We start from the raw sequence: 15,907 nt of genomic DNA on the forward strand, positions 1-15,907 counted from the left end.
TCTGCCAGATTTCTCCCCTATAAAGTTACCATTTTCCCCTTTGTAATGGATAATTATCTGGTGGGGAGATGCTTTGAATCTGTCCATATCCTGTTTCTCATGGTATTTTGCCCACTAATTTTAACACCCACTGATGATTCTTCCCTGAAACAAGTACATTGTGGCATTCACCAAATGGTGATTTTTCTAGTTCCATGATTCCTTCTACATGTATTGGTTGGAATTCTACTGTAAGGAAAAGCTTTCTCTCTTCCCTCATTCATTCATCTATTTATTTAAATCAGTATGGGCTCAAGATTCTTCTTTAATTCCATGGGTCACAATCCGTCTACTACCATACTATCTTGTTCTTCAGACTGTCCCAGAAGAGCCCCTTCAGGTCAGCCATGGTGTCTTTGGGACATGTCCCTATCGTTTTGGGGCACCACAGATGCTCCCAGCTCATCTCATGCTTTCCCACCCTCACCCTCTAACCCTCTGAGATCTCCTGGTTCCTTTAATTGGAGGATGGTATTTAGAATACCAAGACCTGGGAGGTAGATGCACTCATTTACTTTCCTTTTTTCTTCTAGCTTGCTTGCTTGCTTGCTTGCTTGCTTTTTTGCTTCTTTTGAGACAGAGTCGTGCTCTGTCGCCCAGGCTGGAGGGCAGTGGTACAATTTCGGCTCACTGTAGTCTCCGCCTCCCGGGTTCAAGTGAGTCTCATGCCTCAGCCTCCTGAGTAGCTGGGATTACAGACGTGTGCCACCATGCCCAGCTAATTTTTGTGTTTTTAGAAGAGACAGGGTTTCACCATGTTGGCCAGGCTGGTCTCAAACTCCCGACCTCAGGTGATCCACCTGCCTCCACTTCCCAAAAGGCTGGGATTACAGGCGTGAGCCACCGCGCCTGGCCTCATTTACTTACTTGCAGTGTTCATAGTTCTCTCCAATGCTGTGGATCATGAATCCTTTCACAGTCACATGCATGTGCGTGCACACACACACGAATGGTCTGGGAGCCCATGCCTCAGCAGGTGGGGTTTCTCTTGTCCTGTCCCTCTCAGCTGTGGTGCCCACCCAGGCGCCCCCTCCTCCTCACTCTTCTTGGAGACCAGAGCTTCCTATTCACTACCCTGGGGCGGTTAAAGCAGCCACTTTTGCTCCCAGCTAAACAATAATGATGATAATGGCAATGATCATAATGATGATGATAATGGCAATGATCATAATGATGATAATGGCAATGATCATAATGATGATGATAATGGTAATATAATAATGATGATGATAATGGTAATACTGACGATAATAACAATAGAAGCACCCATTTATTAAGCTCTCCTTGTGCTGCATGGACAAAACACAGGCTCAAAGACCGTTTTTCACACAGCATAGGAAGGGACCCAGCAGGGACTCAGACCCATCCCAGATCCCCCAGCCTTCTGGCAAACTCCAAGGAGATGGGGAGCTTGAGGAGGCAGATCCACACCACACGCGGGCTGTGGCGTGGGGACAGCCCGGTAGTGGGAACGGCTCTGGACTCTCACGTCGGGGATGTGGCAGAGGCCTTGGGGTGGGCTCTGGCCTCTCACATCGGAGATGTGGCAGAGGCCTCGGGTGGGCGTGGACAGGAAAGGCATTGGCCTCAAGTACTCCGTGGACCTGGCTGGCCCTGCCCCCCGCACTCCTTCACACACGTTCTTTATTGCCATTGTCCCTGCCCGCATCAAAGGATCCCAGCATGCTTCCCACAGCCTGGAATTCCTTTGCTGGGAATGGGAGACAAAGCCATGCGTTCTATCATCAGAGAGGAAAGGCCCAAAATGCAAACATGCAGCCAGAGAGAGGCTGTGGCAGGCAGGAGTTTCTGAGTAGGGAGTGTCAGATCCCCTCCTACTGAGTGCCACTTTCCCTTCTGAGACGGCATGGGAGCCGTCAGCCTACGAACTGGAGAGAACTCCAGGAAGGAGCCCTTTTCTTCCTGCAATGAGGGCAACCAGAAGCTGTGGCCATGGCACCTGCTGTCCCCGGAGCCTGGGCACCGACGTAAGGGAGGAAGCCGGCACCTCCCTTTCCCCCTGCCCTGGCCACAGGAGCCTCAGGATTGAGAGCTCATCTGCGGGTAGGTCTGCCCAGGGAGGGGTCGCTGCATAAGGGGTCTGAAGCCCCTGGGGCCCTGGGGTCCCTACCCTTGCTTGGTCACCTGCAGGCATAAGTCGCTCCTTTCCTCTTCAGCTCTGGGGTGTGGTCCAGAAGTAGTGGACTGAACTAAGCAGCACAATGGTCAGCATCACCTGGGACTCTGCCTAGAATGCTAGAAATGCGCATTCTTGCCCCCAACCCCCACAAGACTTACTCAGTTAGAAACTCGGGAAACAATCGGTGTGCCCAGCCCTCCAAGTGGGTGGTTCCGATATCTGTTCAGGTTTGAGAACCTTTGTGCTCAGGACCTCCGGTTACCAATCATGCCACTTACAGTGACCATTCTCAAAAGATGACAGAAGGAAGAAGGATGAGGAAGACTTGAGCCTGGCTGGGCAATCCTTGGTTTCCTCATGAACCCTTGCAATCGGGTTACATTTTGAACACCACTGGGACATGCTAAGAGCTCCTTTGGAGCATAGCAGTGCTCACGTCAATAGTCCAGCAGACTGAGCATGGAGATGTCAGCAGACACACTTGAAAGTTTGGTGAGTAATAATGAAAGTACTCAGTTCCGTGATTCATACTATATTGTTGACAGGTCTGGGAATATAGTCTTAATTTAAAATTGCTTCGGATCTTTTCTCCAGGTCTGAAAACCAGAGGCACCGTGCCCACGATCCCCGCCGTTTCCCTGACCAGCACGGCTGTGGCAAGTTCGTTGTTCAATCCCGGATGGCTCAGCAAATCCAATCCCCTCCGCCCTGTTCTATCGCTGCATGGATCTGCAGAGGCAGCCGTTCCTGCCGGGTGGATTTGCCTTCTGCGAAGGACAACACAGAACCACTCTTTGAGTTATTTGACACTGACATCAATCCTAGTTGGCTGACTCTGGTTGGTGGTGAGAGGACAAATGTTCCCAGGGACTATTAAACAACCACAAAAATCTGAGAGGGCGGTTATCTGAACATGGAACAGAAACAAGACAGTAACGAGTTCCAGTGTTCTTTTTTTTTTTTCTACACAGGATTCAAACGAACTCAGAGTAGCGAGATCAGAATACATGAGTCTGACCTGTTTTTACTCACAACACCTCTGATACCAAGTGCGTGGGGTTTTTTCACACTGAAAACCAGTTCCTCCAACTCTCCAGACACCAACTGGGTGGCCTACGATTCCGTTCAAACATGACACTAACTCCACAGGCTCCGAGGCTCAGTCCCTCAGGACTGCCCTGAGTTCAGACGCCAGCCTCCTGACTCCAGCCCAGGGTACCCACACTTCTGTCCAACTTGGCTACAAAGTCGGGGGTTTCCTACATTCCCCCCACCCTCCCTCCCAGTTTCACATTCAGTAATTTGCTAGAACAGCTCACAGAACTCAGGAAGGCACTTTACTGGTACTGGTTTATTATTAATATAAAGCATTGGACTCAGAACAGCCAGATGGAAAAGATGCTTAGGATGAGGTGAGGGGGGTGGAAGGCCAAGGGGCTTCCTCATCCTCTCCGGGCTGCCACCCCTCCCAACACACCTCCATGTGTTCACCAACCCAGAAATTCTCCACATTCTTTTTTTTTTTTTTTCTTTTTGAGTCAGAGTCTTGCTCTGTCACCCAGGCTGTAGCGCAGTGGCACGGTCTCGGCTCACTGCAACCTCTGCTTCCTGGGTTCAAGAAATTCTCCTGCCTCAGCCTCCCGAGCAGCTGGGATGACAAGTGTCTGCCACCCTGTCTGGCTAATTTTTGTACCTTTAGTAGAGACGGGGTTTCACCATGTTGACCAGGCTGGTCTCAAACTCCTGACCTCCAGTGATCCACCCACCTCGGCCTCCCAGTGCTGGGATTACAGGTGTGAGCCACCCTGCCTGGCTCACATTCTATCATTTGGGGCTCTTTTATTTTGGATTCATTATGTAGGCATGATTGATTAATCACTGGCTGTTGGTGATTAACTTAATCTCCAGCCCCTCTCCCCTCCCCAAAGGTCAGAGGTCTGAGCTGAAAGTTCTAATTCCAGCTCCCAGCCCCCATCCTGGAGCTGCCCAGTCCTCTCACTGACATTCAAAAAGCACTCATCCATCTGGAGATCCCAAGGGTTTTAGAAGCTCTGGACCAGAAAACAGGATCAAAGACCAAATATGCAGCCACGGCACCATCCACCTCTGAGGGCATGTGCTCTGGCCTTACTATGACGGCAGCGGTGGCAAGTCTGATACAGGCGGGATGATGCACACTTTATCTGGAACCCTTGGCCTTGGATAAAATTTGTCTTCTGTAGCAGTTACGTCCATGGAGCTAAGTCCAGGTCCACCTGCTATTGCAATTATGGCAGGGAAAAGGACAGAGGGAGCTGACGATTACACCTAACTTTGGATTTGGGGCGCCCTTCTGTTCCCCCACTTCCTGCTTCGCTGACACTCACACACCCAAAGGCGGTGGCGCAGAAGCTGAAATCAGGGCTCAGGACTCCATCTACAGCCAGGCCCACGAGCAGGGTCTGTTCTGAAGGCTCCACCAGCAGCTGTGTCCCAAGCCAACTGGCAAGACACCATCCCACCCCACAGTGGCTTCCTCCCCGTGGCGTCATCTCCTTTCCAAAGAGGGAGGAATTTGGACTATTACCCATGAACGATAGCAGGCTAAGAAACAAATTATGATTACGAAAGATTAAAGAAAAAAAAACCACCCACACCTACTGGCTGTACCTTTCCTGCATGATTTTTGCCACCGCATGGAAAGCGGGCCAATTGCTATTTGCCTGGGTGTTTTAAATATCAGGAGATCAGGAGATTTGCTCCTGACATAATTTTTTTTCGAAGTGCAACAGAAAATAGCACTTTTCACAACAATTAACTGTTAACTGGCTCCAAAGAAGGTCTGCTTTTTAGACATTTGGGAGGAATAAAAGGCATCTTCTCAGATGTTGGCCTTTGCAGAGGCAAGGTCAGTGGTGCTGGGAGGTGACTCCCTGCATTTCCGTATGTCCGTTTCTTAAGTCGCACTATTACTTCCCTTGAATAAGGGACGTAATATTGAGTAATATTTATTGAGCTGTGTGTGAGAGACTGTTTCAGGCTCCGGGAAAACAGCGAACAAAATAAAAAAAAATTGGCTGCTTTCATAGACCCCACACACTAATAAGCACATAGGGAGTCGGTCAGGCGGTGACCCGTGCGGTGGAGAGAAGGCAGCCGGCGGGACGTGGAAGGGTCGAGGTTAAACCGAGGTAGTGGGGAGGCCCCCAGTGAAAGACGCGAGTTTCTGGGGTGCTCCCTCTAGCCAGCAGTTAATTTCAATTCTGCCGGGCGCGGTGGCTCACGCCTGTAATCCCAGCACTTTGCGAGGCCGAGGTGGGCAGATCACTTTAAACCAGGAGTTCCCAACCAGCCTGGGCAACATGACAATACCCGTTTCTACAAAAACATTTAGAAAAATTATCTGGGCGTGGTGGCGCACGCCTGTAATCCCAGCTACTTGGGAGGCTGAAGCAGGAGTATGGGTTGAGCCTGGGGAGGTGGAGGCTGCAGTGAGCTATGATCGCACCACTGCACTCCAGCCTGGGCGACAGAGTGAGATCCTGTCTCAAAACACACACACACACACCCCCCCCAAAACAACAAACAAAAAAAAAAAAAAAAAGAGAAAAAGAAAAAATTACACAATTTCAGTTTGTTCAATTTGAGTCAGCTGGTGATTCGAGCGTGTCCCCTATGCCCGTAGGACATAAAAGTAAAAATAAGATGGAATTCCCTCAGGTCCCGTCCTTCGGGAAGGATGGCTCAGAACAGCCCGAAAGAGAAAAGGGAGTTGGTTTCGTCCCGGACCAATTTTCCCCTATCCCGTGGAGTCCACAAGACAGGCGGCAGCTTCAAGGCCGGCAAGTTCCGCGTCTGGGGGGCTGCGAGCCGCCCCTGCGGGACCGGGGGGATCTGGGCGGGACAGGGCGGCCCGGCCCACGCCCCGGCTTCCCCCAGCAGCCCGAGAGCGCCCGGAGCTCACCGCTGGCGCCGCCCCGCGCTTCCTGCCTCGCCGCGGATCCTCCTCCGCGCCGTGACGCGCCAGGCTTTGACCAAATATGTCCCTTTCCCCTCCCTCGCCCGCCCCGCCGCCCGCAGGCGCCCCGAGCCGCGGGGCTGCCGCTTGGACGTCGTCCTGTCTGGGTGTCGCGGGCCGGCCCCGCGGGGAGCGCCTCCGGCGCGATGCCCTTCAGGAAAGGTAGGAGTCCCGGTGACGCGGCCCACGCCCCCAGCGCGCGCGGGGACCTGAGCGGCCGCCTGTGGGTACCCGAGCCTTGGGTCCTCGCCAGGCGCGGAAGCACTGTGCACCCGGGCTGCGGCGGTGCCGCCCGGGGCCGAGCGAGACGCGCTCCGCCTTGTCTCCTCCGCCCTGTCCCCTCCGCCCTGCGCTGCGCCCCGGACCCGCGTGTCCCTCCAGATCCGCACTGTCTCCTCCGGTCCTGCGTGTCCCCTCCGGCCCCACGCGTCCCCCTCCGGCCTCGCGTCTCCTTTCCGGCCCCGCGTGTCCTCTGCAGCCCCGCATTGTGCCTCCAGACCCTCGCTACCTCCTCCAGACCCGCGCGTCCCCTCTGGCGACTCCGCGGCCGCCACCACGTGCCCGAGCCGGGGGCGGCACTTTCAGCGAATTCCCGCTTCCCGCTGCGCTCCAGCCCCGGGCCGCAGATAGACCAGGTCTCCGGACCCGGAGAGACCCGGAGGGCGGCGGGGCCCGGGGTCCTGAGGGCGGGATTGGTGGGCTCGGGGGCACGGAGAGGGGCAGCGCGGCGCGGGAGGTAGGCAGCTCTGGCCTGAGTCCCACCTCTGCCCCTCCCGCCCTCTGACCCCCGGCCAGTCATTTCAGCCCCCAGCCCCAGTTGCCGCCTGGGCAAAACCGACAGATGGCTAGGGACGGCCGCGTGAGGATGGGAGCCGTCCCCAGAAAAGCAAACTCAGGCCCGCTGATGAGCGCGGCCCGGCCCCTCCTGCAGGGGCTGCCCTCCGCCTTCTCCGTCCTGCGTGCCAGAAAGGCCCGGCTACCTGGTGTTCCCTACCCGCACCGGGGGGTCCCAGCGCACCGGACCCCGGTTTACAGGCCGGGTGGTTGGAGGCCCAGCACTGCCCAGAGCCCTGGGCCACTCTCAGCTCAAAGACCCGGGAGAGAAGTGGGAGCTGCAGAAGTGTAGGGAGGGGGGCCTCGATTTGACTTTCAAATCAGAGTTGTGTGACTCCTGCGCCGTCTGTTTGGGTTGGGAGGGGTTGAGCTCTGGTGATGATTGTCACTCAACACCCGAGACTCCCCCACTGCGACCTGGGCACACTAAGGACGTTGAGGACTGGGGGTGTGTGTGGGGGGAGCCTGGCCTCCCCTGGCACTGGGCCTGTGCTGTGCCGTCTCTCCCTTCCCGCACCCACCCCTCTGCCTCTCTTCTCTCATAACTCAGAGGCACGGCCAGGGTGATGCTACGGTTGCCTGGAGGCTGTACCGGACTTGTTTTTCAAACAGAGGGTGCCTAGGTATCAGCGTGGGCTCCTGGCGGTGAAGGGGGTGGCTGCTGACTCTCCTGTCCCGTTGGGGTAGGGAGATGGGGGAGGGTGGCCAGAAGGAAGGTGACAGCCAGCAAGTAGGGGCTCTGCCACTCCTCTGTCAGCTGGACACATTTAGTCCCAAGGCCACTGTCCTCGGTGTCTCCATTAATCCAGGTATGATGCGGCCACCTTGACTCTGTGGGTTCTCTGGAGGCTCTCAGACTGTCCCTCCCCCCCTACTCATTAACTGCAGGGGACAATCATTTATCTCTGACTTCATCGCTTCTGCCCACTTTTGTCGATGTGGGCTCTGGTTGGGGAACTCCTAAAAGGGACAGACTTCTGTCTACTTGTGCGCTCAGTAGAGAGCCTTATGCGGCAAAGTATTAAATAGCCAAGCTGCTAATGTATCGTTTGCATATGAAGATTTTGCTTTATGACAGCGTATTTTAGTGCATTATTAGATCACACAGGACAAAACGTTTGCAAACTGCCAACCAAGGTAAGCTCTGGTTTTTCGGTTATTATCATTGTTTAATCTGAAGAGACCTTGCTGCATGAAGAGGAAAATGTTATCCTTGCATTTGGCAGATGCTACTTCCTGGAGGTCCCAGAGTGTAAGAAACAGTGTTGCTTGGCATAAGTGCTGTCTGCGTTTCCCGGTCGCCCTGGTGTGAGCCAGGGCACAGGCTCTTGGAGGCTTTATCTAGGCAGAGCTTCCCCAGTTGCAGGTGGGACCTCTCACTTAGAAGTAAGCACAGCAAGTGGGAACTGCAGGGAGCCAGGCCGTGGCTGGGTTTGGTGCTGAGCCGTGGTCTGAAGCTGCCTGGAGGGGACAAGGTCCTCCTGTGAGGGACAGCACGGCACATCAACCCTGCACTGAACGAGGTGCAGGAGACGCCAGTGCAGCTACTCTTCTGTATTTTTTGACCTTTGAGCGATCTGAATGTGTTAACTATTCAGAAAAGTAATTTAAAAATTGGGAAATGAAAAGACTTTGTCGCCCTGCTCCCAAAACCAAGAGAAGCCATCCGGAGAAGGCGTCCATCCTCTGCGGGCTGGAAGCTGAGCAGGGACAGCTGCGGATTCCCTCCCCAGGCTGTGCTTCTGCCTCTTGACAAGCTTCAGACTTTGGGATCAGCTCCGTCAGGGGCCCAGCGAGTACCAGGCAAGTCGAGGAGTTTAATGATGGGGAGATTTGGGTAGGAGATAGGAAAACCGTAAGGGATAGTGCAGAGCCCTGGGCATTAGCACCTCGAGGTTTAAAATGTCAAGTGGCAGAGCCGAAACTAGGGACAGCCTGACAGGGACTGTGGCCTCTGTTGGAGGGGGCGGGCAGTGTGTAGCCTGCAGAGAGGGAGCTGGGAGAATCCTCAACCTAGACCTCACTCCTTCCTCCCTCTGATCTCATGGCTTTGGCAGCCAGAGGGCCGGGGAGCCTGAAGGGGTGGTCCATACAGGGGATCCTGATGGGGGGGTCCACACAGGGGAGCCTGACGGGGTGGTCCATACAGGGGAGTCTGCTGGGACACAGAGCTGGGTGGATTTCCCTTTTGGAGGAGAGAGGGTCTTCAGGGTACAACAGAGAAGCAACCAAAGATCTTAGGTGCTGGTCCTGTCCCTCACTTACGGGAGGAACTAGTGGACAGCTACTGAATGTAGTTACGGGAAAGGTGAGTGGTTGTGTACCACGTCATTCACTCATTCTCTAGATTGGGCACTTGCTATGCACCAGCACACGCTAGGTACCAGCTGAACAGCAAGACATGGCGTCTCCTCCCTGGAGCCCACCTCCTGTGCTCTCCAGCAAGTGCCAGGGAGGGGAGTCAGAAGTCCCAATGTAGAGCAGTTCTCAGTAGGAAGCCCCACCTGAGGAGGCTGAACTCCGCATTGAGGGGGTGTGGCACTGGTTGACCTCCTGGACTGTCACACAGGCTGTGGTTAGGTTGGTGCCATGGTGCTGACTAGAATGGAGCCAGAGGGACTTAGACCTCATATTCCACCTGTCCAACATGGACCGCAGTGGTATGGCACGTGGCAGGCAGGAACCATATCAGGTGGGTGGTGGCTGCATCTGGGCCATGTCCCCTATGCTCAGCGTGAGGCTGGAGCAGCAGCTGACAGTGGCAGTCCTGGCCCAGGTTGGGGAAGGATGGTGCAAGCATTGCGTTCAGGGCTCACAGCTCTTCCTGTGGGTCTCCAGGGTGACGGTGGTTAGAGTGGGAGGAAGCTCTGTGTCTTTGGCCAATCTGTCTAGAAGAAGGAGAAGTTAGTATCTTGATGTGAAACAAAAGAAATTCATGAGAAGAAAAGGAGGCAGGAAGCACTTCAGCTGGACACGGAGAGGAGAGTCATGCATATCATGACTAACTTTGGGAACCACAATGGAGGGACGCTGGGGCAGTTCTTCCTCTGCAAGAACTTCTCTCCTTAGAAATCGAATAGATGGGCCAGTGTGGTGGCTCATGCCTGTAGTCCCAGCACTTTGGGAGGCCGAGGTGGGAGGATCACTTAAGGCCAGGAATTTGAGACCAGCCTAGACAACATAGCGAGACCCTCTCTCTACCAAAAAAATTAAAAATCAGCTGGGGGTGGTGGCGTGAACTTGTAGTCCCAGCTACTCTGGAAACTGAGATGGGAGGATTGCTTGAGCCCAGGAGTTCAAGGCTGCAGTGAGCTACGATCACACCACTGCACTCCAGCCTGAGTGTCAGAGCAAGACCCTGTCTCTCTAAAGAGAAATAAATAAGATAGATGGTGTAGACGGTGACTCATCTCAGGTGATGGAGGCGTGGCTCTGCTAAGAGACTGTGGTCTTGAATAAATTGTTGAGGTCCTTTTCAAGTCTAGAATCCTATAAAAATGTCTTCAGACAGCAGTGTTCCAAGGATTTTTGTACATTCCACCTTCAGAGGGACAAGGGAATAGCAGGTGAAAGTTCTAATAGTAAATAACAATAAGGCCGGGTGCGGTGGCTCATGCCTGTAATCCCAGCACTTGGGAGGCCGAGGCAGGTGGATCACCTGAGGTCAGGAGTTCGAGACCAGGCTGGCCAACATGGTGAAACCCTGTCTCTACTAAAAATCCAAAAATTAGCCAGGGGTGGGGGCAGACGCCTGTAATTCCAGCTACTTGGGGAGCTGAGGCAGGAGAATCACTTGAACCCAGGAGGCAGAGGTTGCAGTGAGCCAAGATCGTGCCACTGCACTCCAGCCTGGGCAACAGAGTGAGACTCTCTTTCAAAAAAAAAAAAAAAAAAAAAAAAGATACAAAATGCACTGTGTGGGATGTGAGGGCAATCTGGCTGTGACATCTGTCACCCCAGTGATCGCCAGGGTTGATTTGGCTGATCTGGCTGGCTAGGTGGGTGTACCCTTCCTCCCTCACCACTCCATGTACGTCCCTCCCAAAGCTGTGTGCGGGGTCCAAGAGGACGACCATCCCCAATAGAGGAGGACTCATCTTCAGTCAAGGGTACACAAGTAGCTGCACTCCCCTGCTAGAACCTCCAAACAAGCTCTCAAAATGCACTGTGTGACCTTACTATAATATCCTCCAGTTCCATCCCAAGGATTTCACTCTTTTTTATGGCCGAGTAGTATTCCATGTTGTATATGTACATTTTCTGTATCCATTCATCTGTTGTTGGACACCTAGGTTGATTCCATGTCTTGGCCGTTGTGAATAGCGCTGCAATAAACATGGGGTTTGGATGTCTCTTCACACCTTTTAAGTTCATGCCTTTTCTGTCACCTTTTCCATTGATTCTATGCACATAGCAGCTCTTGCAGGCATATCTTGTCCCATAAACAGACCGGAACACTCATTTGTTCTCAGAATGCTTTCTGCCTGGTAACTTGGAGAGCTATTTGAGTTACGGTCTATACCTCATGCTTATATTGGACCTGGTGGTAGCAAGTGTTTCATAAATTCTTCTACTTGGTTAATCTGTCATTTTCTTTTGGAATGAGTAGTTGCAGAGCCACATTAAGATCCTTATAGGCCAGGCACAGTGGCTCATGCCTGTAACCCAGCACGTTGGGAGGCTGAGTAAGGTCAGAGGATTACTTCAGACCAGGCGTTCGAGACCAGCCTGACCAACATGGTGAAACCCTGTCTCTACTAAAAATACAAAAATTAACTGGGCATGGTGGCGGGTGCCTGTAATCCCAGCTACTCAGGAGACTGAGGCACGAGAATCACTTGAACCTAGGAGGCGGAGGTTGTGGTGAGCTGAAATCGTGGCCACTGCACTCCAGCCGGGGCGACAGAGCGAGACTGTCTCAAAAATAACAATAATAATAAATCCTTATAAACCCTAAATGCTGAAAGATGATGGCATTTCCCCATGAGTAATTTAAAATAAAGACAATACCCAGGCTGTGCGCGGTGGCTCACACCTGTAATCCCAGCTCTTTGGGAGGCCGAGGCGAGTGGATCACTTGACGTCAGGAGTTTGAGACCAGCCTGACCAACATGGTGAAACCCCGTCTCTACTAAAAGTATGAACAATTAGCTGGGTATGGTGGCGGGCACCTGTAATTTCCGCTATTCGGGAGGCTGAGGCAGGAGAACTGCTTGAACCTGGGGGGCGGAGATTGCAGTGAGCCAAGATCCTGCCACTGCACTCTGGCCTGGGCGACAGAGCCAAACTCAGTCTCAGAACAACAACAACAAAAAGCAAAAATTGCCTATCATTCATGACGGCAGAGGAAGAGTTCCAAGATTTCCAGCTGGGCGGTTGAGACAGTGGACCAGGACAGCAGGGAGACGGACACAGGGAGGGAGCCCCAGTCTGTGGAACACCATCCCACTTACCGTAGCTCCCCGTTGGCAGTGTGTATGAGTCTTGGTGGTATCTTGTGTGCGGGTCTGAGCTAGGGGGCATGGCCCCAGGAGCGTCCAAGGTTCTGGTTGGGGCAGCCACAAGGTGTCTGAAGAGCAGAGGGGTTTGGTCGTCCTGGCACTTCCGCAAGCAGCCTTTCCAGCTGTAGCTCCGGAAGGTGCTCTGACATGACAGTTCAAAAACACACTTCCCCCTGGCCTGGGCTTCAACACTCACTTGTCAGAAAGTGAGGTCCTGTATGCCCCAGTCCTCGGCCAGAGAAGCAAGAAGCAGATTTCCCAGAGGCTGTGGCCCCTTGCATTGGTGAGGACACTGGGGTGCTACCTCTGTTTGAGGGGTTACTGACAACTGTGCTTTCTTAGGGTGGAGTTGGTCTGCTGTCGTGACTGTCTGCTTGAGATACTGACCCCTGGCGATCAGATTCTGGAAGTCCTCTCCTGAGGCTGCTGAAGTCGTCCCAGAGGCTTGTCCAGCCACAGCAGTGGAGAAAGATCCAATCAGGCAGGCAGGGGCAAACGGGAAGTCGGGAGGGTACCCTCCCCCCTCCCTGAGAAGTGTGGACTTTCAAAAGGAAGTGAGAAAGAGGAAGGTCTTGCCTAGGCATGGGGTAGACCTGTTTGATGCAGGCGGACTTCAGGGAAAGCTGGTCCTCAGTGCCACGGTGCTGTGGCTGTCGGGCGGCAGGCACTGGCTCACAGCCATGGTGGGGACGCCTTGTTTCTCGGAAGGACAGAACCACCCTCCTGCAGCTCTTGTTCCTGGCTTCACATTAGAATTAACTGGGGAGCTAAAAAAAAAACAAAAAACCTGATGCCCCAGAAATTCTGATTTGATAGTTTCTGCCTTGATGCCTAGACAAAAAATGTCCTGAAACAATACTTCACCTCAGACAATACTGTACATGCTGATGTTTTCTAGTCCGTTCCATTTCATTAAGAAAGATTCTGGTCTTATTCCAGTAAATTGATTTCAAGGCCACTAATGGGTGGTGACCCACACTTTTGAGATGCCTGTTCCGGGCATCACCTCCCACTGCAGAGGCTGGGGAGCCGGACAGCTCCCTTCCCAGGCTCTGCAGTGGGAACTGATGCCTGGAACAGTTCCTGCAGCCGGTCTCCAGTGTGATTCAGGTCCTGCAGCAAGTTCTAGGTGGTCCAAGTGAGGCAGAAGCCTTGCTGGAGGCTTTACCCGTCCACACTGCTGTGGAGCCTCTGAGCCTCCATGAAGGCTCCCCAAGCCAGGCAGCAGGGAAGGAAGCGTCTGGTAGGAGGGTGGAAGGCATCACGATAACTAGCCACCTGCAAGGGCCAAATCTCTCTGGGACGTTTGCACGAGGAACATTCCGAACCCACGAATAGAGGAGGGCTGCGGATCTGGTAGCTGAGGAAATTCAGTAGAAAAGCGAGAAATGTATGGCCAGGTGCGGTGGCACACAGCTGCAGCCCCAGCTACTCGGGAGGCTGAGGTGGGAGGATTGCTTGAGCCCAAGAGAGCGAGACCAGCCTGGGCAACATAGTGAGATCCTGTCCCTACAAATAAAAAATTAAAAAATTAGCTAGGTGTGGAGGCATGTGCCCGTAGTGCCAGCTACTTGGGAGGCTGAGGTGGGAGGATTGCCTGAGCCTGGGAAGTTGAGGCTGCAGTGAGCCTTGATCGTACCGCTGCACTCCAGCCCGGGCAACAGAATGAGACCTTGTCTTTAAAAAAATAAAGAAGGGGCTGGGCACGGTGGCTCACGCCTGTAATCCCAGCACTTTGGGAGGCTGAGGTGGGCAGATCACCTGAGCTCAGGAGTTCGAGACCAGCTTGATCAACATGGTGAAACCCCATCTCTACTAAAAATACAAAAAAATTAGCTGGGCGTGGTGGTGGGTGCCTGTAATCCCAGCTACTCGGGAGGCTAAGGCAGGAGAATTGCTTGAACTGGAAGGCATTGAGCCGAGATCATGCCACTGCACTCCAGCCTGGGAGACAGTGAGACTCTGTCTCAGAAAAAAAAAAAAAAAAGAAAGAAAGAAAGAAGGAAAGAAGAACAGAGAAAAGCAAGAAATGTAATTGAAAGGCCAATGGGCTGCCCTGTCCTGCGGGTGCCTACCCTCATTTGTGATGCAACTGAAGTCACTTCCATAAGCTCTTCGGTCCTTTCAGCAGTGCCCAGTAGGCCAGGGGCGGATGTAAGTGCAGAGGCTGCGGCAGTGAACAAAACAGACAAACCTCGGCCATGGAGCTTACATGTGAATGGGGTAAGCCTGTGTGGCTTGGTCCTTGGTAGATGCTTTGAGTGGCTGGTAGGAGGTCATAGTGACCTCCCTGGGTTGGTGAGCAGGTGAACGCTGCATGTGTCAATGGATGTGAATGCCAAGAAGAAAATAACTCAGGAAAGAGGAGGGGGAGGGGCTGGGCGAGGTGGCTCATGCCTCTAATCCCAGCATTTTGGGAGGCCGAGGCAGGCGGATCACTTGGGGTCAGGAGTTCGAGACCAGCCTGTACAACATGGTGAAACCCCTGTCTCTACTGAAAATACAAAAATTAGCTGGGTGTGGAGGCAGGTGCCTGTAATCCCAGCTACTCAGGAGGCTGAGGCAGGAGAATTGCTTGAACCTGGGAGGTGAGGTTGCAGTGAGCTGAGATCGCGCCACTGCACGCCAGCCTGGGAGACAGAGCGAGACTCCATCTAAAAAAAAAAAGGGGGGGGCGGGAAAGGGAGTCAGGGACCGGGAGGGAGGATTGTGGTTGCACACAGGATGGTCACTCCAGGGGACATTTGGACCAAGACTGAGGGGAGTGAGACAGCCTGAGGGGAGTGAGGCAGCAGACAGTACCGTTAGCTCAGGAGGATGTCCAAATAGGGAAGTGCGAGGCAAAGGTCCTGTGGCCAGAGCGGCTGAGTGCAGGAGGAACCTGCGGGCCAGCACCGCTTCTGCAGGGTAAGAGGATGGAAGCCAGGTGGACGCAGGCTTAGGAAGGGAGTGGCGGCTCAGCATGTCCTCATCTCCCACGGTAGGGCCTTGTTTGGCCTCTCACCTTGAGACAGGAAGGCCTGGGAGGGTTTTGGTGGAGGTGTGGGCTGAATTAATATATATATATTTTTTTGAGGCAGGGTCCCACTCTGTTGCCCAGGCTGGAGTGCAGTGGCGCGTTCTCGTCTCACTGCAACCTCTGCCTCTCGAGTTCAAGCGATCCTTCTGCCTCAGCCTCCTGGGCGGCTGGGATTACAGGTGCATGCTACCGCGCCCAGCTAATTTTTTTGTATTTTTAGTAGAGACGAAATTTCACCATGTTGGTCAGGCTGGTCTTGAACTCCTGAGTTCAAGTGATTTGCCCGCCTCGGCCTTCCAAAGTGCTGGGATTATAGGCGCGAGCCACCGTGCCTGGTGGGCTGAATTAACGTGATACCATACAACGTCTCCGCCACG

General features: G+C 53.6%; 1 protein-coding gene across 3 annotated transcripts in view; it reads left to right on the forward strand.

Moving 5' to 3' along the window:
* The first annotated feature begins 6,056 nt into the window (after positions 1-6,056).
* The window catches only part of PFKFB3 (6-phosphofructo-2-kinase/fructose-2,6-biphosphatase 3), an 88,732-nt gene continuing 78,881 nt past the window's right edge, over positions 6,057-15,907 (forward strand). For 2 of the 3 annotated variants that reach the window (XM_019034837.4, XM_004049029.5), the window contains exon 1: positions 6,057-6,338. In XM_019034837.4, coding sequence (XP_018890382.1) covers positions 6,323-6,338 — 16 coding nt within the window. In that variant the 5' untranslated portion in view covers positions 6,057-6,322. The remainder of the gene's footprint in view (positions 6,339-15,907) is intronic. The other variant, XM_019034838.4, reaches the window with a different exon arrangement.

This window comes from Gorilla gorilla, chromosome 8 (assembly GCF_029281585.2).
Source record: "Gorilla gorilla gorilla isolate KB3781 chromosome 8, NHGRI_mGorGor1-v2.1_pri, whole genome shotgun sequence".
NCBI lineage: Eukaryota > Metazoa > Chordata > Mammalia > Primates > Hominidae > Gorilla > Gorilla gorilla.